The sequence below is a fragment of the Staurois parvus genome, unplaced genomic scaffold, assembly GCF_062004578.1.
Source record: "Staurois parvus isolate SC_StPar_1 unplaced genomic scaffold, SC_StPar_1.0 ptg000530l, whole genome shotgun sequence".
In the NCBI taxonomy this organism is placed as follows: domain Eukaryota; kingdom Metazoa; phylum Chordata; class Amphibia; order Anura; family Ranidae; genus Staurois; species Staurois parvus.
In genome coordinates, this window is record NW_028318326.1 from 7,314,080 (window position 1) to 7,338,336 (window position 24,257).

Consider the following 24,257-nt stretch of genomic DNA (forward strand, 5'->3'; position numbering starts at 1 on the left):
GTAAATATAAATAATATCAATAAATTGTTTCAAATTGTCATACAAATATATATTTGAAATGAAATCTTTACTATGTTTTGGTATTAACCTGGTGTGGGCAGATTTCTGCCAGTCGCAGGCTGTGTCAAGCCTGTGTCTTAGAATAACAGGGCAGTGAAGCATCCTTCAATCAAGATGTAATATCCTACATCCATTGTGTTTAGCTGGTTAGTGGGCATAGAGGAGGAGGGAGGTAGTGGGCTGTCATTTACCACTGTGCATATAGTCACATGGGCTGCTCAAATGTGATAAAGAGGAAAAGCTCAGGATAGAAAATACACTGAAAACTGAGCATGTGCACTAGCTGCCAACACTGCTCTAAAAAATTCCCAACTGCAGTGGGGACATGAACAGAAGGGGAAGACAAAGATCAACCAGGTTTTTTTTGCAGAATCCATAAAACAAATCCCATAGTGACTGAGTGATTTTGAGCAGCATGTAATACAGCATTTACTGATATTTTTAATTATGTGGGTTTAATGACGCTTTAACTTTTTGTCCTAGCATTCCCCTGCTTTAAAAAAACCCACATTTTTACTTTTGTCTCTGTTGTCGTAAGAGAGATTTCCCCTCCTTTTCTGTCATGGAGGCAACCTTTTTACCATACAGGAAGTGAAAGAATCTCTCCAACGGTGCCTGCGACTGTAGCGATACCTAACAGGAGATGTAATATTTCCCTTTTTATTCGAAACACTTATGTACAGAAACACCTTATGGGAAGCTACAATGCTATTTTGTCAAAGTTTCTTTGTATTTCCCTAAGTTTATAAGTCTATAAATTAGGGCTCAACAAATCTCAGGCACCAGGTTGCCACAGCGACCAGAAACCGCATCCTGAAACCTGGGTCCTCACCAGCTCATACTGATTTGCGTTCTCCCATTGCCCACCTTGTGTCCTCAGCTGACCCTTCTCTCATTCCCCATAGAGCAGAGCTCAGTCCAGTGTCCCAAGACCCCCAGAGACTCCTCTATTCCTCCCCTTGTATAGAGTCCAGGTGGAGCCCTCAGTGCACACTTCTCCCGGGCAAAGAACTACCCAGAACTCCCTGCACAGCCCTATAAGAGCCAGCTCCCTGGAGGACACCGCAGGCTGTCTCCCATCACACAGCTATCTCAGAGAGCCCATGGAGCAGAGGATGCGGCTTCCTGCACTGATCGCCCTGTCCATACTACTCCTGCAGCCATGGCCATGTTTGGAGGGCGGCCAGCCACAGCGATGTATGCTGGAGTTTGTCAATGTCGCCTTCAATGTGACAGTGGTGGCCATAGTACCTCTGGAGGAGTACTGTGTGTAGACCTGAGTCACCGGGGTCACCAAGTCCTGCCACCTGTGTGACAGTGGACAGTTCTACCTCCAGCATGGTGCCGGCCTCCTCACCGACTACAACAACCAGGTGGATACGACACAGTGGACACAGGCTCAGATACCCTTCCTGGCACCAGATCATCTCCATTGACACCATCTGGAGGAGCTGGACAGGTGAGAGCTGGGAGTACTAATGCTTCCCAAGGTGTGTGTGACACTGCCCTCCACCTGTCCCACTGCCCCTCATCTGTCCCACTGCCCCCCACCTGTCCAACTGCCTCCCTCCTGTGATACTGCCCCCCTCACGTGGCACTTTCCCCTCCTGTCCCGCTACCCATCTCTTGTCCTGCTGCCCCCCACCTGCCCAACTGCCCCCCAACTGCCCCCCACCTGGCTCCTAACTTTTTTAGCTGGCTCCTATATTCAAAGCAAATTTGTCAACCCCTGCCATAAACTGATTTTTTATAATAGTTTTTTTTTAATCATCTAATAAATGGTGAGTCAATGAAAAAGCATGCTGGGCTTTCTTAAGAAAGCTCAGCACTACCTGCAACACTGTTAGACTGCTTAAAGTGAGTAAATGAATTGGTCCTCCTCTGCTTGAATAGAGGAAGGGGGTGTGTGTCTTCTGACTCATTCAGCGATTCTTAGCATAGAAGCTGCAAAAAGAATATGTGAAGAGCTCCTGCCTTTCATAGAGCTCAAAACTTGATGGAACTATAATTCGGTTTATGTGCCTTTGATCAAAGAATGCTTTCACCTAATTTGAAGCGGTAAGTTTTATTTTTTCAGCTTTAGTACTGTGCCATATTTGAGCTTTGTTTGACTTTTTATATTTTTGTTTTGCTTTCTGATAGCTACCTTGAATTCTTAAAAGATTATTATTATACCAGATTTACATAGGGCCAACAGTGTGCTCAGCTCTGTACAAAATTACGGTAGACAGTACAGTTACAATTAAATACAGGAGGGTTCAGGGGGCCCTTTCTCCGAGAACTTACAATCTATATTTGTAACTTTCTGTGTTCAGAATATATCATTAACTGTTTATTGAATATACAGATGGTAAAAGTCAACATCTTCCGTATTATTCTGTAATGCGAAGCATACGGGAAACTGTGATGAGACATGCAGGGTTTAGTGTGTTCCCCTGTCATAAGCGTGCCTTTGTCAGATCTGAGCTGTGGCATGTTACCTCATTTGGTTTCAGCAGCTGAAATAAGAATGCATTAGAGAAACAGGATGGCTGCGGCTTTGCAATGAGCACAAACCTTCCTGTCACCGTTTTTTTTTTTTCACAGGAAGCCCTAGAGGGGGAAGCTGAGTGTAACTGCTGAGAAGGGAAGCACTAGAAGGGAAACTGTGATGGTCTGCTGTCTAAAGTTTATAAAGTGTTGTGTTCACCCTAATGAAACATTTTAAGTGATATTTAGGATTTCTAGTGGGCAGCACAATGGCTAAATGGTTAGTATTTCCGCCTGGCAGTACTAGGGTCGTTGGTTCGAATCCCAGCCACGGCACCACCTGCCTGGAGTTTGCATGTTCTCCCTGTGCCTGTGTGGGTTTCCTCCGGGTACTCCAGTTTCCTCCCACACTCCAAAAGACATGCTGGTAGGTTAATTGGATCCTGTCTAAATTGGCCCTAGTATGTGTATGAATATAAGTTAGGGACTTTAGATTGTATGCCCCTTGAGGGTTAGGGACTGATGTGAATGTACAATATATATGTAAAAGTGCTGTGTAAATTGGCAGCGCTATATAAGTATCTGAAATAAATAAATAAAATAAATAGTATAAGATAAAATTGGATTGCTGCTTCTGACACTTCCATAATGTAAGGGCTCTTGTACACTGCAGCTCCTAAACTGAAGTTCAGGAGCTGTTTTCCTATGTGTCCATGTACACACAGTCGTTTACAGGCAGTTGAGTTTACATTCGTTTTCTTGAATGCACCAAAATTGCATTCAGGAGTAGATTTTACCTGCGTTTCAAATGCCAAACATTTGTAAACGTGGTTAACCGCGTTTACAAGCGTTTGCGCTTAGACGCTTTTTTTGACAGGTCCATATCCAGATGCTGTCCAGAGCCTTTTTTCTTCATGAAAGATGCATGCAAAGCGTTTTCCATGTATTCAAATGGACCCGGTACACCAGCGCAGTCAGTTCCACATTTTGTGTGAAGGAAAAAATGGTAGAACATGCTGCATTATGCTCACGATGGGATCCATAGTGAATACAACCAGAAAAGACAGGTAATCCCAACACATTCTCTCTGCTTCTGCTCTCTCTATTTATCTCAAAATGTCTGAAATAGTTAATTAATTACTATTTTTCAGTGCATTCTGGGCATTTGGGAGGGTCTCTTGAGGTCATCTTTTAAAAACACTTCTAAACGCAAACACGCATAAACGCGGCTAAACGCGCATAAACACGGTATGCAAACGTGGCTAAACTGACGTATTTTGACCTACGTTTTCCAGTAGTCAGTTTCCAGTGGTCAGAAGAGTTTTCTAAATGCACCGTGTACATGAGCCCTAAGACTATAGGATCCCATTACAGCATCTAAGATACAGCAGGACTCTGAACTCCACAGACTTAAGTTCATAATAGCAGGTTTCACTTAAAGCAGAACTTTACCCATAACAATTTAGGAACAATTAATGTTCTTTAACAGTCTACATTATTAATTATGCTACCAAAATTAGTGTGTGCTGTAAATTGCCTCCAGTTGCATTGCTCATGTTTCTTCTTGCTGGAGGCTACCATATTCTTGAAGCCCAGAGCAGTCACTTTCTTATTGGAAATGCTGCCTCTCTCCTTGGTCTCAAAAATGATACAGTATGTCATTTTCTTCAATTAAAATATGTACATTTCCAGCCCTGATTGTATGTCTTGGCTCAGATAGAGAGGAAGGTTGAAAGAAGCTTTACAGTGCTGAAGGTCACAGGCTCTGATGAAGATGAAAGGAGAGAATATCAGGAAAATAAGATAAGACACTATCCTTGTAAGTTTAAAGCTGGCCATAGATGGAGTGATTTTCTTTTCTGCAACCATGGGCTGCAGGAAAGAAAATTGTTCAATTTCCCCAACAACAACTGGAATAAGAAAACAACTGCTGCAAAAGCGACTACAGAGCTCAATCTCAGTCCCTTGAAGACTGAAATTGAGCTCTGCAGTCACATTTGCAGCAGTTGTTTTTTTATTCCAGGTCACAAACCTGCGCAATGTCCTTTTGTCTCTTTTGGTCAGTTTATTATGTCAACCGCTCTTATATTTATCAGATGATCTTTTCCTGGAAACTGTATATGCCATCATAATCTTTGATACTGTACCTTGTGACGCCACAAATAAATTGGCAACTTCAGTTACAGAGGCACCAGCTAAGCGGACACCAAAAATTTGCCTGCTTTGAAGTTCAGTAAGCTCTGCAACGACTCCGTTTTACTAGCAACGCACGCAGTAAATGACGAAAGTGAGGCTTCCCACCTACTAGCTAGGTGTCTCATCACACAGCGGAAGCAAAAGAGTGTTACATCACGTCCTCTTTTAACTTCAAACATGTCTTCACTTTCACACTTGAAAATCATGTAGTGTCTCCATTTCTGTGTCCAACTTCTGTGTAAGTTTACAGTTAAATTCTCCCTTTAATATTATAATAGTTACTATGAATAGCCATATACATGCAGACTGGGCTATCAAGTTTGACCTGGACAGCTGGCAAATTTGATTTTACTATTTTATATCCATTATGTATTGGTGGCCTTCAAGTAGTGCTAAGCAGAGATTGGTAGTGCAAGCGCTGAGAGATTGTGTGCTGGTCTTCAGCGGATCCTAATGAATGTGACATCTGATCAATTTATGGTATCTTACCTGTACTGGCAAACCTAAGTCAGGCCGGCCATAGACCGTGCAGTTTTCCTTTCTGCAACCACACATAGTGTCAACAGGGGAATCCCTTCCACCAATACATTTTGTTCTCCTGGTGGGGAGCAGGGGAAGCTGTCCCCACTGGGAGAAGACAGGGATTATTGCTAGTGGCTATAATAGCCACTAGTGTTAATCGCATGTAAAATCTGGCAGGCTGGTTGTACCCAAGTTCATCGATCATTCAACTTGGGTATATTCAGCATGCCCATACATGGTTCAAATCTCTGCTGGTCCCTGCTGAACTGGCTGAGAGTCAAACTGTCTTTGGCTGGCTTAAGACTCAGTCCTAATTGTTTAATATTAACTAAACAATAGGATTGAGGACATAACGTCCTCAGCACTCAGGCAAGGGAGCATGCTCATAATCAATGCTGGTGATTGGTTATACAAGATAGACTTCTGATGTTCACATTACATTTAGATATAAGCTGATCTTATGTATGTCTACTTATGGTTTTCCTTTCAATACAGTTCTGCTATATATATATATATATATATATATGATAGTATTTTTTACCAAAACAATAGTTAATTATGCACTTATTGCATTTAAAGTTCTCCTACATATTTTTGAAAATTGGAGAGTACACAGGCAGTATAACATTGTACCAGGTATATAATGAAATATTTTTTCTTATTGACAGGTCCTGGAGACGGTACAGTAAACCTTTGTGAGAATGCCGGTCCCCCCGCCTCCTCCTCCAGGGGCACCCCCTCCTCCTACATTTTCACAGGTGGGTTATTAATCTTACATATATCTGATTTTTAATCCTGTTTATTAATGGTCTTTTTACTATTGAAGTGTAAGTCTAGCCAGAACTTAAAGCAAAATTAAACTGTATCTGAGCACCACAAGCTGAAAACACTATTTAATTCATTTTTAATATTCACAGCAAACTCACCCATCCATCCATGTCTCTTGATCAATCAACTTGGGTACATTCACCCAAACCGTACACTCCGCTCCTCGCAAGACCTCTTACTCTCTAGCTCCCTTATCTCCTCCTCCCATGCTTGTCTCCAAGACTTCTCCAGGGCATGGCTCATCCTCTGGAACTCCCTACCCCAATCTATCAGACTCTCACCTACTCTACTTGCCTTTAGGCGATCACTGAAAACCTATCTCTTCAGGGAAGCCTTTCCCGCCCTCTGCTAATTCTGGAATCCTCTACTCTTCCAACCACTCCATCCCCCACAGTTACTACCTACTGTACCATTCACCCCTCCCTCCTAGATTGTAGGTTCCAAGGAGCAGGGTCTTCAACTCCCTCCTGTATTGAACTGTATTGTTACTGTATTGTCTCCCACTATAATGTAAAGCACTGAGCAAACCGTTGGCGCTATATAAATCCTGTATAATAATAATGATAATAATACATTCAGCTCACCCATACATAGTTTGAATCTCGGCCGGTTCCTACTGAACAAACCAAGATTAGAACCATCTATGGCCGGCTTTAGTTGTTTTTGGTAGTTTTTTATGTTTCAGTGCATAGAGGATAGGATAGAGGCAGAAATTAAACTAATTATACTGTGTGATTTAATAAAGACTGATACTCTGAGGTTTTTATCACTGTCTGTGACCCCAATTAGTAGATTATCCTTCACTTAATGTGTGGTCACCAAGACAGGAAGTGAGGGAAAATCTCCAAACTGAAGGTACATGTAACAAGGGAAGCCTAACAAAAGTTTTAAGCCTTGTCTACACTGTCCAAAATTTAAATAATTGTTTTATTCTCTTTACATAGTTGCTTCCCGGGGAACATTGTGTTCATAACAGATTTTTATTGCAGGCAAATACAGAAAAACCCTCTTTATCTAAATGTGAGCAATCAGGAAGAAGTGCTCTGTTGTGTGATATTTCAAAAGGAAAAAGGCTCAAGAAGACAGTCACCAATGACAGAAGCGGGCCAGTCCTTGACAGTAAGTTTATTCCTCCCTATATTTATAAATACAGTGCAGCATTCACCTTTTTCAAGTGGTTTCACAATTTTCTGTCCAAATCAAACAAATAAAGGTTAGTTGACCCAAAGATAATTTTCCATTTGGGTGGACATAGTACTGGGAGGTTGATTTGCCTACCAATTTCTTATTATTTTTCTGAGACATGAGAAATAAGTCATAATGCCAATCTGTAAGTATTGTTATATCTTAAAGCAGCCCTGTTATAAGAGAAATATGATGCAGCTAAATCTGAGTTACATGGCTGTTAAGCCAACTACTGGCTGCAACACTTTGAGTTACCTGACCCAAAACAAGTAGGCAGATCAGAAAAGTCAGAAGACCTGCACACTTGTTTGATGAAGTTTGATGAAGTTTTCCTTTCAATTACTCCTCCTCCCAGGGCTCAGTCTGATCATACACTATACAATCTGGTTGTACAATTTCTGTAAATTGTCCTTTAGAGTTACCAAAATTATGGTTTTATGAGGACAAACTGAAACAACCAATTCAATTGTATCAAATCAGACAGGCCCTTGTATTACATATTTGATGGTAGAGCTAAAGGAAATTGTACAATCAGATTGTATAATGTATGGTCAGCCTTAGGCAAGCCAAAGATGATGCAACTTTCTTTCCTGCAACCACGGGTTGCAGGAAAGAAATTTGCTTGATTCCCCATCAATACAGTCAGTGTGGATGGGGGGAATCCCTCCCACAGTACTATTGTGTTCTGCCACCAGGAAGCCTTCCCTGCCGGCAGAGCACAACGATCACTGCTGGCAGCTATAGCCGTTGGCAGTAATCACATGCAAAAATCCAACAGGCTGGTTGTACTGAGGTCAATCGATGGATTGACCAGCATGCCCATAGATAGATCGAATCTTGGTCAGTCCCTGCTGAACAATATGGGATTCAACCCATCTATGGCCTTCTTTTTACTCCACAATGCTGGCAGATCCATGCTGTATGGTTTACAGGGAAATGCAGTCACCTCTGGAAATTCTCCCAAAGTTCTGGCGCAATCCTATGGAAAGACCATTTATTGTAGGGTTGCATAATAGATAGCCTTTATATAGAAATGAAAGGATTTGTTTGTACATGAGCTAAGGATTTTCAGACCGGATGGGAGAGTTTCCAGCAGTGGCTTTGCGGTGTCCCATTGTCCACACAGGTTTGGATCTGCTAGAGTATAAGGCCTTGGGAAGGGGGGAGTCATTTAAAGGATAATTATACAAAACTACAGTTAGCCTTTAAACTATTAAACTTTCTTAAACAGCATGACAGCCAGGCAACAAGCTTTTTCAGAAGAGGAAGTCAACAAGGAAAGACTTTGAGAAAAGCAGTGAGGTAGTCACATAAGCAGGGATGAACGGGTTACACACAGTTACACAGTCAGTCTGGCTGAAAAAAGGCAAAAGTCCATCCAGTTCAACCATTATCAGAAGAAGGAAAAGAAGAAAAGGGTGGGACTCTCTAGGTACCAAACAACAACAACACCATTAAGATACAAAAGTACAACATTTATTTAACAAAGATAAAAATTATACATAACACGTATAATGGACCAATCTGTACTAACTTACAGCTTCATGGATAGGTCAACTACGTTCCATCTGGGAAGATGTCTTCAGATGGACTTTGAGACCTTGAAACCTCAACGCATTTTATCTCTTAACAAGCCTTCATCAGGAGAAAGGAAAATGGTCTATAACGGAAGCACATATGGATAAACACCACATGTATACATACACAAAAATAAGGGCCATTCATATAACAAAGGCTACTTATACATACCCCAAAAGAGAGTATAGTAAAAAACACATAGAAAGATGCATGTCCTGTATGGTAGGTCTCCAATGGAGTCAGATGAAGTGCAGAGAGGTTAGACCCAGTCAATTGGCATAGAAGATAGAGACAACAAGCCTAAGCAAAAATAAATATAGTAATAGTATTTGTGACCACTAGGAAAAAACCCCAAGTTCTGAATATGGTTGCATCATAAAGAACTACACTGGTTACCTACCAAAATCAGAGAGTGATGAAATACAACTTTAAGGATCTCATAAATAGTCATTATAGATATGCACCAATCCCAGTGCTGCATACACCCAAATAGATCAATAGGCAGGATCCCCAAAAACAAAATCTAAACAAAGAACACAGTCATTGACCATGAGGCCCCCGCCAGGCCCATAAATTCACATACTGATTATGGCAGTGTCTCCATACCTACCAAACAGTATGTCATTACATATAACTCTAGGGATCACATGGAAGATCACAATGGCTCCACAGCAACGGTTGTACTGCATGTAGCCACCACACATCACTAATCATGGTCCCACATAATGAATGGCCTCTAGTCCATTAACATGGAAATCAGGGTATATAGCTAATGAAAAAGCACACAGCACACAATATAAAATTACCCTCAGTCACTAACTAAGATGTTAACTACCAACTATACAAAAGCCCATGCCACTTAAACTTCCAAAAACTACCTGCCAGAATTGCAACATGCAAATGCAGAGCTTCCCAGATTGCCTCGATGGTTCCAAACAAATACGTAGAGCAGACAGCACTGAATGCCTCCAAACTTGCCTAACCAATCAGGTGCTGCAAACCAGCCAAAGATAATCAACCAGTCCTAAAGTCATTAAAGCCAGCTAGGTATCTGAGGAGAGGAGGTCAACACACAGAACCGCCCCTTCCATCCTCCCCGCCCATCCAATTAAATATGGTTGTGCCAAAACCGGCCACCAAACATCCGCTGAGATTACCATATGTGGTGAATGAATAGACTGCGTCACTTCCGGTGCACCGGACGTCATATCCAGCGTGACGCATGCACCATCCCAGATGGAATTGCGCAGCCATGTTGAATCAGGGCAGGTACCAGCTTGCAAAGGGCCACCATGCAGGTGTCCCCAAAAACAGTCAATTCCCACACAGGAGAGACACTGGCTATCCGGATAAACCATAAAGCAACCACAAACCAAAGGAAAGAGAGCCCCCGTTCCCAACCGGTATGGGGGCCACGCTTGCCGGGTACTTAACCCGATCTCAACCAGGGAGGCCCCCACATGTTGTTTAAAGTGCCATGCATCGATCTGTACAACTACCATATACAAATGCCAACAACATAAGGAGCTAACAAGTATATCATAAAAATGGTTCATATAATAATCATATAACTCCTTTTATTAAAAAACAAAACAGATCATCCAGAATGTTATCAATAAATCGATATGGATTTACATTAAATGTTCACATCTACCTGAGATAAAGCCATCCAAAAATGGTCTGAACCTCAAGATATCGTTCAATCCAGGACAGTTATAGGCTCGGATGGAAAGGTGAAGTTACCTAATGGCAGGTAGACTTGAACATTTAATGTAAATCCATATTGATTTATTGATAAAATTCTTGATGATCTGTTTTGTTTTCCAATATATGGTGTTATATGATTATTATATGAACGATTTTTGTAATATACTTGTTAGCTCCATATGTTGTTGGCATTTGTATATGGCAATTGTACAGATCAATTCTTAGGCTTGTTGTCTCTATCTTCTATGCCAATTGACTGAGTCTATCCTCTCTGCACTTCATCTGACTCCATTGGAGGCCTGCCATACAGGACATGCATCTTTCTATGTGTTTTTTAGTATACTCTCTTTTTGGGTATGTATAAGTAGCCTTTGTTATATGAATTACCCTATTTTTGTGTATGTATACATGTGGTGTTTGTCCATATGTGCTTTCGTTCTATGCCATTTTCCTTCCTCCTGATGAAGGCTCCTTAAGAGCTAAAACGTGTTGAGGTTTAAAAGTCTCATCTGAAGACATTTTCCCAGATGGAACGTAATTGACCTATCCATGAAGCTGTAATTTAGTACAGATCCATTATATGCGTTATGTATAATTTTAAATTTTGATAAATAAATTTTGTACTTTTTTATCTTAATGCTCTTGTCATTTGGTACCTAGAGAGTCCCACCCTTCTCTTCTTTTCCTTCTTCAGTATATGTCGTTTTGGGATGTGGTACCTATATATTACTGACAGTCATAGACTTGGCATAATTTAGTACTTTATATGAGCAGATTAACATTGTCAGGGCTCCCAGGTATGACCAGAGGTGTGTGACTGACGCAGGGAAACGCAGACTTCAGATATGTGATTAACAATGTAATTTATTAACACTAACAATACAAACATAAACGCAGTGCAATACTAAACATAATACAGTGCAAACAAACCCAACCAACCACCCACAGATAACAGTACATACAAGCAAGCGTCCTCAGGCAGGCCGAGTCAATATCAATTGGGCAGGTAGGTACAGGGGGAGCAAGCGGAGAATGGTCGGGGTCACAGGCCAGGTTCAGCAGGTAGCAAGCAGCGTAGTACAGAGGGTCAGGCAGAGGGATGGTCAGGGTCACAAGCCAGGGATCAGAACAGGTAGCAAGCAGCGTAGTACAGAGGGTCAGGCAGAGGGATGGTCAGGGTCACAAGCCAGGGATCAGAACAGGTAGCAAAGGAACAGAAACAGGATGCAGGACAGATACAGGGCCCAGGACAAACACAACACCAAGGCAGAGTCTGCAAGTCTGGCCATCCCTTAAATACACCAGTATCATCAGTTCCAGGTGTTAGCTGGCTGAAAGGTTGAGTCTCTGATTGCTGGGAGCACCCGCTGGCCAGCCCTGGTACTGCAGATCAAAAGGCAGGTGAGTCCCACCATTGCTGGCCAGTCCATTCCTGACAGTACCCCCCCCTCAAGGAGCGGCCTCAGGACGCTCCAAACAGTCCTAGCTGGGAAAAATGTTCCACCGCCCGGGTCTGGTAACTGGAGGATATCAAAGACTGGCACACCGGGCAGGACTCCGGGCAGCGGTACACCGGGCAGAGGCACATCGGGCTGGACTCCGGGCAGAGGCACATCGGGCTGGACTCCGGGCAGAGGCAAATCGGGCTGGACTCCGGGCAGAGGCACACCGGGCAGAGGCACATCGGGCTGGACTCCGGGCAGAGGCACATCGGGCTGGACTCCGGGCAGAGGCACATCGGGCTGGACTCCGGGCAGAGGCACACCGGGCAGAGGCACATCGGGCTGGACTCCGGGCAGAGGCACATCGGGCAGGACTCCGGGCAGAGGCACATCGGGCAGGACTCCGGGCAGAGGCACATCGGGCAGGACTCCGGGCAGAGGCACATCGGGCAGGACCCCGGGCAGAGGCACATCGGGCTACCGGGCGAAGCGGCAGGCAGCGGGCCACCGGGCGGAGCGGAAGGCACCGGGCCCCCGGGCGGAGCGGCAGGCACCGGGCCCCCGGGCGGAGCGGCAGGCACCGGGCCCCCGGGCGGGGCGACAGGCCTCGGGCCCCCGGGCGGGGCGACAGGCCTCGGGCCCCCGGGCGGGGCGACAGGCATCGGGCCCCCGGGCGGGGCGACAGGCATCGGGCCCCCAGGCGGAACTACAGGTCTCGGGCCCTCAGGCGGAGCGGCGGGTGCCGGACCCCCAGATGGAGCGACAGGCATCGGACCCCCAGACGGGGCGACAGGCATCGGACCCCCAGGCGGGGCGACAGGCATCGGGCCCCCAGGCGGGGCGACAGGCATCGGGCCCCCAGGCGGGGCGACAGGCATCGGGCCCCCAGGCGGAACTACAGGCCTCGGGCCCTCAGGCGGAGCGGCGGGCGCCGGACCCCCGGGTGGAGCAACAGGTCTCGTGCCCTCAGGCGGAGCGGCGGGCGCCGGACCCCCAGGTGGAGCGACAGGCATCGGGCCCCCAGGCGGGGCGACAGGCATCGGGCCCCCAGGCGGGGCGACAGGCATCGGGCCCCCAGGCGGAGCGGCGGGCGCCGGACCCCCAGGCGGAACTACAGGTCTCGGGCCCTCAGGCGGAGCGGCGGGCGCCGGACCCCCGGGTGGAGCGACAGGTCTCGGGCCCTCAGGCGGAGCGGCGGGCGCCGGACCCCCAGGTGGAGCGACAGGTCTCGGGCCCCCAGGCGGAGCGACAGGTCTCGGGCCCTCAGGCGGAGCGGCGGGCGCCGGACCCCCAGGTGGAGCGACAGGTCTCGGGCCCTCAGGCGGAGCGGCGGGCGCCGGACCCCCAGGTGGAGCGACAGGTCTCGGGCCCTCAGGCGGAGCGGCGGGCGCCGGACCCCCAGGTGGAGCGACAGGTCTCGGGCCCTCAGGCGGAGCTGCGGGCGCCGGACCCCCAGGCGGTGCGACAGGTCTCGGGCCCTCAGGCGGAGCGACAGGTCTCGGGCCCCCAGGCGGGGCGGCGGGCGCCGGACCCCCAGGTGGAGCGGCGGGCGCTGGACCCCCAGGTGGAGCGACAGGTCTCGGGCCCCCAGGCGGAGCAGCGGGCACCGAGTCACCAGGCACGACAGTGGGCTCCGAGTCAACTGGCATGACCGCTGGCACTAGGTCAGACATTGGATCGTCTGGCTGGACAGCGGGCATCGGGTCACCAGGCATAAGGTCATTTGGCTCCACAGCGGGCACCGTGTCATCTGGCAAGGCAGTGGGCTCCGAGTCAACTGGTATGACCGCGGGCACTGGGTCAGACATTGGATCGTCTGACCGGACAGCGGGCATCGGGTCACCAGGCATCAGGTCATTTGGCTCGACCGCGGGCACCGCGTCATCTGGCAAGGCAGTGGGCTCCGAGTCAACTGGTATGACCGCGGGCACTGGGTCAGACATTGGATCGTCTGACTGGACAGCGGGCATCGGGTCACCAGGCATCAAGTCATTTGGCTTGACAGCGAGCACCGCGTCATCTGGCAAGGCAGTGGGTTCCGAGTCAACTGGCATGACCGCGGGCACTGGGGCAGACATTGAATCGTCTGGCTGGACAGCGGGCATCGGGTCACCAGGCATCAGGTCATTTGGCTCGACAGCGGGCACCGCGTCATCTGGCAAGGCAGTGGGCTCCGAGTCAACAGGCACGACAGTGGGCACCGGGTCATCAGGTACCGGATTGTCTGGCTCGACAGCAGGCATCGGGTCACCAGGTATGACAGCGGGCACTGGGTCACCAGGCATCAGGTCATTTGGCTTGCCAGCGGGCACCGCGTCATCTGGCAAGGCAGTGGGCACCGGGTCACCAGGCATTGGATCGTCTGGCTCGACAGCGGGCATCGGGTCACCAGGTATGACAGCGGGCACTGGGTCACCAGGCATCAGGTCATTTGGCTCGCCAGCGGGCACCGCGTCATCTGGCAAGGCAGTGGGCACCGAGTCACCAGGTACGACAGCGGGCTCTGAGTCAATTGGCACGACAGCGGGCACCGGATCAGGTACCGGATCATCTGGATCAACAGCGGGCATCGAGTCAACTGGCCTAATAGGATCGTCAGGCTGGATCAGTTCATCATGCTGGGTAGAGGCATCAGGCTGAATGCCGGCGTCCGGCTGAGTAGAGGCTTCAGGCCGAGTAGAGGCTTCAGGCCGAGTAGAGGCATCAGGCCGAGTAGAGGCATCAGGCCGAGTAGAGGCATCAGGCCGAGTAGAGGCTTCAGGCCGAGTAGAGGCATCAGGCCGAGTAGAGGCATCAGGCCGAGTAGAGGCTTCAGGCCGAGTAGAGGCTTCAGGCCGAGTAGAGGCATCAGGCCGAGTAGAGGCTTCAGGCCGAGTAGAGGCATCAGGCCGAGTAGAGGCTTCAGGCCGAGTAGAGGCATCAGGCCGAGTAGAGGCATCAGGCCGAGTAGAGGCTTCAGGCCGAGTAGAGGCTTCAGGCCGAGTAGAGGCATCAGGCCGAGTAGAGGCTTCAGGCCGAGTAGAGGCATCAGGCCGAGTAGAGGCTTCAGGCCGAGTAGAGGCATCAGGCCGAGTAGAGGCATCAGGCCGAGTAGAGGCTTCAGGCCGAGTAGAGGCATCAGGCCGAGTAGAGGCTTCAGGCCGAGTAGAGGCTTCAGGCCGAGTAGAGGCATCAGGCCGAGTAGAGGCATCAGGCCGAGTAGAGGCTTCAGGCCGAGTAGAGGCATCAGGCCGAAGAGAGGCATCAGGCTGCATACAGGCATCAGGCTGAAGAGAGGCATCAGGCTGCGTACCGGCATCAGGCTGCGTACCGGCATCAGGCTGCGTACCGGCATCAGGCCGAGTACAGGCATCAGGCTGAGTAGAGGCTTCAGGCTGAGTAGAGGCTTCAGGCTGAGTAGAGGCTTCAGGCTGAACCACGGAAGGCAGGCTCACCGGTTTGGATACTGGCAGGATGGTATTGGTTGGAAAGAATTTTCGCTTTTTTCTGGTTTTAACTACTGGAGCACTGCAAGTAAACGCAGGTCTGCAAACGAATGGAGCAGCTGGAGACAGAGAAGAACTGGAGGATGGAACAGGGGAGGGAGCAGTTGCTACAGAGGGCTTTTTTACAGGGTTAAAGGCAGGATAGGTGCAGCGAGTGGGAACAGGGTACTGACATGCGGTAGATAGCCAAGTATACTGGGCTGTAACTGGAGGAGCTGGTGGGAATACAGGAGTAGAGTTAGAAGCAGGACTGGGTCTTTGTAAGCTGACTGAGGCTGGGTGCAACAAGTCTGTCCATGTCTGCAGTATGGGTTGAACAAAGCTGAGCTTACACAAAGCCTGTCTGGTCAATGACTGCACTGCGTTTATACAATCTCTTAGTGTCTGTGGTGAACATGTGGAATAACGCTCCAGAAAGTAACCCACATCATCCTCTAATAACCACACCAGGGACTCTACCTGGTCTGCACTAAATGGTGGCAAAAATTCATCCCTGCATTCGGGGGAACCAGATGAAACCAACTCTGCACAAACCTCAATCAAAGGCTGCACCTCAGAGAACTCTGTGCCCTGATCTACTAGAACATGAGCGAGCCGTATACATTCTAGCAGTTCATCCCGGGTATACTCCTTCAGAGTTTGATAAGCATACTCCCTGTCATCAAACACTAGCAGATATAAATACGCAACCTCATCCAGATCCATCCTTCCCATCAACAAGCCAAGATGGCTTCCCTGTGCAGCCACTTCTGGTCAGGATTGGCCTTGGTGTAATGTCAGGGCTCCCAGGTATGACCAGAGGTGTGTGACTGACGCAGGGAAACGCAGACTTCAGATATGTGATTAACAATGTAATTTATTAACACTAACAATACAAACATAAACGCAGTGCAATACTAAACATAATACAGTGCAAACAAACCCAACCAACCACCCACAGATAACAGTACATACAAGCAAGCGTCCTCAGGCAGGCCGAGTCAATATCAATTGGGCAGGTAGGTACAGGGGGAGCAAGCGGAGAATGGCCGGGGTCACAGGCCAGGTTCAGCAGGTAGCAAGCAGCGTAGTACAGAGGGTCAGGCAGAGGGATGGTCAGGGTCACAAGCCAGGGATCAGAACAGGTAGCAAGCAGCGTAGTACAGAGGGTCAGGCAGAGGGATGGTCAGGTCACAAGCCAGGGATCAGAACAGGTAGCAAAGGAACAGAAACAGGATGCAGGACAGATACAGGGCCCAGGACAAACACAACACCAAGGCAGAGTCTGCAAGTCTGGCCATCCCTTAAATACACCAGTATCATCAGTTCCAGGTGTTAGCTGGCTGAAAGGTTGAGTCTCTGATTGCTGGGAGCACCCGCTGGCCAGCCCTGGTACTGCAGATCAAAAGGCAGGTGAGTCCCACCATTGCTGGCCAGTCCATTCCTGACAAACATTCCCTGTCCTAGAGATCACAAAGCTCCTCCTAACAATGCCTTGATTTACTTTCTCTCCATAAGGCCGGCACCACCTTTATGAAGGCATTGTCCAGGGTTGGCACCTACTTACTGGTGTAAGACATTTTCCCTGGTGACACAGTTGTGTAAACCCTGGTGCCTGTTCAACAGCCACTATGTTTTGTACAGTATGTACAAAAGCTATTTCACGCAAATCAGCTGCATTCTGCAGCCGCAATCCAAGTGATCATTGGAGAAGAGATTAAGGAAATGCTCCCTCTTGCCTGCAGCAGACTGATGACATCATTCTCTCATGATGATATATTGAGGTCCAGACTCTTTTACTTGCCTGGAGCTAAAGAATAGTTTTTGAATGATAAAAGACAGAGCGTTTTTAAAAAGAATATAAACTCTTGTTGTATACTGTATATCAGAAGTTTATTCATGCAGACTTGTAGCCCATTCTAAATTGAAAAAAAAACACATTTGAAGCTATTATATACTTACCTTGTCACAAAAGTGTAGTTTTTAATATACAATTGTATGCTGAGGTGGAAGAAAAAATAATTGTGTTTCTTTTTTTCCAATAGAACCCAAAACATCTCCTGGAGGCGGCGGAATGGGTGGTGGTTGTGGTGGTGGTGGCAGTGGTGGTGGCAGTGGTGGTGGAGGAATGGGAGGAGGTGGAGGAGGCTTTGGAGGACCTCCTGGGTTAGGTGGCTTGTTTCACGGAGGAATGCCAAAGCTACGATCATCAGGAAGCAGAGAAAATGGTACTTCTACTACTCTATTTCTATATGATGTATTATCTAAAAATGTCTAAGTTATTATGAAGTGTTATATAATGTAAACAGTTTTGCAAATTTTTATTTATTAAATTAAACTGAATGATGTTTTCAGTGCTGCTGGAATGACTTGTGCCACCTAGTGGCCAAAAAAATACATTTTGGAACAGAATCTCTATTCAGTACACACAGAACTAATATTTAAAGTGCAGGTGGAGTATAATAGACTAGTTAGGGTATACCTTCTTATCTCTCTTGGACACGCTGCTGGCAAGATTTCCTGCCATATTTCCCTCCTCCTTTCCTGCCTACTGTGGGGTTTAATCCTTATACAATTATGAAGTTGTTACAGAAGTTCCAATTTTTTTCTTAAATTCCCCATAACATAACAGTTAATAAAATATTATACAGAGAGAGTAAAGCTGGGTACACATACAGTGTATAGAAATTTGGCCAGTTCAGCAGGAACCAAACATTTTTTGATCTGTGTGTAGCCCTCTCTGTTTTAAAAAAAAGCTGATAGTTAGACCTGTTTCTGTTGAACTGTCCTGCTGGGAAACCAGCATTTAATCAGTCAGAATACTGAGCATAGCGGGAGAGATTCCTGCATTCACATCACTTGTGTGGATGAAAGAATCTGTCAGTTTTTGGGGTTTTTTGTTTACTAAAACTGCAGAGTGCAAAATCTGGTGCATTTCTGCATAGAAACCAGTCAGCTTCCAGGTTTATTGTCAAAGCTTAATTGAACAAGCTGAAGTTAGAAGCTGATTGGCTACTATACAAAACTGCACTAGATTCTGAGTGCACCAGTTTTAGTAAATCTACCCCACAGTGTGTACCTAGCTTAAGAAGCACTAAGAGCTCATTCCCACAAGTGAATTCCTCCTTACAGCATAAGCACACTGGTGTATTCTGATGCCAGGAATCCCTGGTGACAGTCTGGCGTTTGCATGCATGTGCCACTTTACACAAGTAGCAGCGCATACCTGAGTATAGAGTCCTGCAACTGTAAGGTAAGTTACACAAAAAAGACATGATGTGGTTGCTGATTACTTGCTTTGATAAGAAATAATTTGCACATTGTCTTCAGTTCCACCCACCAAGTTTATCGTCAGTTGATCATAGTATTTTCTGCAACTGTCTGTACTAAAATTTGTACTCACGCAACTATAATATTTTAACAAAATTATGCCATTTTTAGATTCAGTGGGAAGCAGACCACAAATGTTGCCTCCTGGTGGAAGAACAACCACTCCTAGACCTTTTGTCCCACCAAGTGCATCTCCAAGAGGCCCTCCACCTCAACTGGGCATAAGAAGCAGTGCCCCAGAACTACAGAGAAACCGCATGCCACCTCCTCCAAGGAACGATTTTAGTCCAAGATCAGAAAATGCACCACCTTTAGTCCCTAATACACCGAGACCCATGCCATCAAGTCTTTACAACAGAGGCCCTCCACCAGTCCCTGCTGGAAACAGGCAAATGACCGCAGGATTTGCTCCTTCACCTTTTTCTTTAAATAAAAGTCCTGGATTTGGTGGTAACAGCAGAACATCTCCATCAATGCCTCCACAACTGCCTTCTATGAACAAGCCATCACTTTCTCAAACACCTAGTCGTTCCATGGATGACAGACCACCACCTCCTCCAACAGGAAACAGACCACCATTCAGCAGAGATGATGATAGACCACCACCTCCGCCAACAGGAAATAGACCATCACTTGGCAGGGATGATGACAGGCCGCCGCCACCACCATCAGGACATAGACCTCCATTTGGTAGAGATGATGACCGTCCACCACCTCTTCCAGCAGGAAACAGACCACCATTTGGCAGAGAAGATGACAGGCCACCTGCTCCTCCAGCAGGACATAGGCCTCCATTTGGCCGAGATGATGATCGGCCACCTCCACCTTCAGTGGGACATAGACCACCATTTGGTAGAGATGATGACAGGCCTCCTCCTCCTCCAACAGGAAATAGACCTCCACTTGGAAGAGATGGACCCCCAGCTCCCCCACCTCAAAACAATAAGCCACCAGTTCCCTCCACACCTAGACCCATTTCATCTAGCCAGGGACCTCCTCTGCCACCAGGCCGCCCTGGACCTCCACCACTTCCTCCTACCCCTTCCAGTTCTGAAGATATGCCAAGACCCCCTCAACGAAATCCTTCTTTTTCATCCTTACCTGCTCCACCTCCACCTGCTGCGCTCTCTAATCGTTCTGGTCCACCCCCACCACCATCTAGAGATCCACCTCCAAGAACTGGTAAACAACTTTACCTGGTATCATATATATTATATCATGTTAGCCACAAATATAATATTTCTGGGATCTGGCAGCTAGATGTTCTAGTACTTTTAAAAAGTGCTAATATGGCCAATGTCATTGATCTAACATGGTCTAATAGGCCCCTGTGGCCATATTGGGTCACTGATGTCACAAGCATCCTTGCCGTTGTTGCTCCTGCAGCTGATTAGGCCATCACTGACAGCTTCCCTCCAAGTTAGGCTGAACTTGGGTTCAGACCAAACTCAAGCTCTTCCCTAAAGAGAAGCAAGACCAGGCAGTAGCAGAAGAGGCATCCTCCCTGGGCACCATGCTGCAGGAGAGCCGTTCAAATCACTGTAATTAATGCTTACTTGCTGAGTTCACTGGTTTCACTTTAGGAGGATTTATTGCTCTAATATGACAGAGGATGGAAAGCAACTGATACATGTAAATCATTTTCAGACATGCCAGCAAAATCATTTGCTTAGAAAATTTGGTAGAAAAGTAAAAAAATGTACTTATCCCTTGACCCTTTAGCTGGCAGAGCCGTTTTTGCATTTTTTTACATCATATGGAGGGCAAAAAAACACCTATGCGATATAATATTTTTAAGACAAGATCTCTTTCATAAGACATCTGGTCTTCAACCCCTGGTTCACATATATGCGGCCGTGTGGGCCACGTTTTGCGCAGGACGAGAGCCCATTCATTTGAATAGACTCCCGTGCCCCGTGACACGCAGGGAAGAAGTCCCTGCACTTCTTCTGAAAACGCAGCCAGCACGGGAACCTCGGTTCCCAGCACGGGAACCTCGGTTCCCAGCACGGTTGTGTTTTCCAGTGCAGGCAGAGTGCCATTAGAACTAATGGCACCCGCCTGTAGGTCCGCATTTCTCTGTGCGGGTGCTGCACCTGCACGGATTTTCGTGCGGATCCGCAGTCGCACCACCCACACATATTTGAACCTAGCATTAGACCCCTGATGTCTCACCTGCCTTCTATTAAAGCTAATGGAGCACAGAGAGGGCATAATCTGGAGGGTCACAGCCATCAAATCACATTCATTAGAAAGCTGACAATTGGCTTGTGGAGTGTACAAGCCTGCTGTCAGCTTTTACACACACTCCTGGCAGCTGCCAGTAGAGTATATACAGCCCCCACTGCCACTGCCTTAAACCTTACGGTGGTGGCAGTAAAAGGGTTAAATAATAATTAGCCACCTAAGGACAGCAAGTTTGCTGTTCACAGAACAGAAGTGCAAAGAAAGAAAAAAAGCCTGATACAAAGACAGCTAATGCAGCCAACGCATCTAAGGGCTGATAAAGGATAAGTTCACCTATTAGAAAAAAATAATAAATGCATATTTTTTTGCAGGCACAAAAATGTGCATTTATTATTTTTGCCTACAGGAGCCTGGAAAGCTTTGCACCAGCGATCAGTAGATGTCTCCTGCAGACCTGTCAGAATATCTGCTTGCTCATACATCCCGTACAGCAAGCAGATATTTTAACAGGGAGCTTCAATGAACTACCATGGCAGTCCACAGCACCGTGGTAGTTCACTGAAAGTGAAGTCAGTGAATGAATGATGCGGCCGTGTGGGCAGGGCCCTGCACCGCCATGCTGTTTTCAAATCTGACAGATAGTGTGGGGAGACTTCTCCCTGTATTAGCTGTCAGAGGGAGGGGCGCGGCGGGCTGCGGCTGCAGCTATGGGAACGTTACATGTTCCACCCTAAAAATGGGTAGAACATGTAACATGTTCCCAAAGATGAACTTATCCTTTAAGCTGCATTATATTACATTTTTGTTCTTGGGTTTAGATATACATTTAAAGCTACTTGCTAATCCATTGCAGTGTATTAGTGCAGATTTGCAGTGTGTACCAATTGGTTTCAGCAAATATATACATAGTAGTGGTATAATTATAGATATAGTACACAAACTAAATGTGCCAGGATGTTCTGTTTTTATCATGACAAGTGGCACATCTCAATATGTAAATAAGTAGAGTGACTTTAACAGTACCTCTACTGTACAACCAGGGGCGGACTGACCATTTGGAAACTCGGGCACTGCCTGAGGGCCTGGGGTCAGTAGGGGGCCCCATGAGATACCCCTGGTACCTTTTTCATAGGCTTTTTTGAGTTTGGGCAAGGACACAGGGGCCCCATGATCCCCTATTGCCCGGGGGCCCCATGAGTTGTCAGTCCGCCCCTGTGTACAACCATACATACAAGCAGCTTTTCAGATATGAAGATAGGTGGCAGTGTTATCCTATCAGTCATTATGTTGGACTGGTATGTAGACATATAATAGTTACATATCCTAAATCTGCTTCTGTCTAGGACAACTTCCTCCACCTCCTCCTTCTAACAGAAATGGATTTACTCATAGAGGATCAATACCCCAGCCTCCGATGAAACCTGGAGCAGAATCCCCCAGAACTGGCTCCAGACCACCACCACCTCCAGAACGACCAGGCTTAGGGCCTCTGCCCCCTCCACCACCTTCTTCATCTGTGAGAAATGGTTATCAAGATTCATCTAATGAAGGTAAGCTTACCTATATCAAAAAGTGCATTTAATAATTACAAAAAAACCCTTTGCTGGAACCCCAAGGGCTAGTTCACATCATGGTCCAGAGATGTCAGTTTTTTCTGCATGCATTCTGCAAGGGCACAACAAAATCAATTGTTCTCTATGTTCCCTGTTCACACCACAACAGTAGTATCACGTGCAGATTTTTTCTGTAAAGGAATCTGCATGAAAACTGATGGAAACTGATGCACAAAGTTCACTTGCAGAGACATCATTTTACATCAGTTCTCATGTCCGTTTATATGAGTTCTTATACAATTTTATGCAAATTCCTGCGCAGTAAAAAATCTGCTTGTGATACTAGTGAACAGGACACATAGAAAACAATTGATTTCGTTGTGCCCTGCAGAACGTGTGCAGAAGAACTGACGGCTCTGCACCATGGTGTGAACGAGCCCTAAAACTCAATGAAGCGTGCATGAAAACTGATGTAAGGCTCATTCACACCATATGCGCAGAAAAAGTGATGGAAGCTGATGCGCGGATTTCACTTGCAGAAACATCAGTTTACATCATTTGTGTCAATGAGTATTATACACGTTGCAGATTCCTGCACAGAAAAAATCTGTACGTGATACCAGTGTTGTGGTGTGAACAGGGCACATATTAATTTAGAACAATTATTTTTTTGTGTCCTTGCAAAACGCATGCAGAAAAACTGATGTCTCTGCACTATGGTGTGAACAACGCTGTAAACTGATGTCTCTGCAAGTGAAATCAGTTTTTCTGCACGTATGGTGTGAATGAGGTCTAAAAAAAGCCCATCCATAGTTTCAAAAAGTGGCAGTTATTTTCAGCTAATCCATTGTAATCTAAATCCAAAAGCCTAATCCGTGTGTTAAAACTTTGTGAATTTAGCCTGGACAATGTGATAATTACATAGTTAAAAGTGCAGCGTTTTTATTTACACATTAAACTCCCATTGCATAATACCTAAAATTTTGTTTCAGGATGACATCTGCGATGTTTGTAGATTACGTGGGACCATGGTTGCATATCTCTGTTTCAGTAAAGCAGAATATTACAGGATGGACATTTTTCTCCAACCCTGCATCCTGATAAGCAGCAGCACTTTGGGTTGCAACATTTTAAAGAGACCCTGTCTAAATATGAGAGGTTTTTTAATGTTTATTATAAACAAGCAAATATCCAGTCATCATCCAGATCCTACCCTCAGCACATGCTGAGCCAGTGGCTTGGAATACACATAAACAATGGGAGTTCGTGCTTCTTCCAACTCACAAGGTACTGATCTTGCAAAGCAGGGAGCAGGATGACAGTCATGAAGCAAGTACATTTAAAAAGGCCAACAATGATAGCTCCCTTATTTTAATCCTCACAGTTCCCCTTTAAAAGTACTTCCTTTCATACATGCGTAAAAGTAATTTTTATGTGATTGTTATATTTTGCATGTTTGCTGTCATTAATTTAATAGGGGTATTTAACATACCATTTGCAATAAAAGGCAAGGTCCACATTTAGATTTGGGCCCCCTGAGAATAAATAATGGATTCTGCTTGTTTGCTATTCAGTACTTATGGAGTATCCTGCCTCAGTGAGCGCACAGTGTATGGGTAGCATTAAAGTAGATCCATACCTAATCTTATGTAAATTTTAACATGGTAATGTAATTTTAGCAATTTTATAGGCAATGTTGCTTTTTTTAATCTGTAGGTATTATTAATGTGTTAATG

At 46.4% G+C, this 24,257-nt stretch overlaps 1 protein-coding gene across 2 annotated transcripts in view; it reads left to right on the plus strand.

Moving 5' to 3' along the window:
* The window catches only part of WIPF1 (WAS/WASL interacting protein family member 1), a 115,180-nt gene that overhangs the window by 75,009 nt on the left and 15,914 nt on the right, over positions 1–24,257 (plus strand). Inside the window, exons 1-6 of one of the 2 annotated variants that reach the window (XM_089690477.1) lie at positions 2,015–2,118; positions 5,916–6,005; positions 7,065–7,194; positions 17,497–17,679; positions 18,893–19,963; positions 22,312–22,518. In XM_089690477.1, coding sequence (XP_089546603.1) covers positions 5,949–6,005; positions 7,065–7,194; positions 17,497–17,679; positions 18,893–19,963; positions 22,312–22,518 — 1,648 coding nt within the window. In that variant the 5' untranslated portion in view covers positions 2,015–2,118; positions 5,916–5,948. Of the gene's footprint in view, positions 1–2,014; positions 2,119–5,915; positions 6,006–7,064; positions 7,195–17,496; positions 17,680–18,892; positions 19,964–22,311; positions 22,519–24,257 lie in introns of those variants that run through there. The other variant, XM_089690476.1, reaches the window with a different exon arrangement.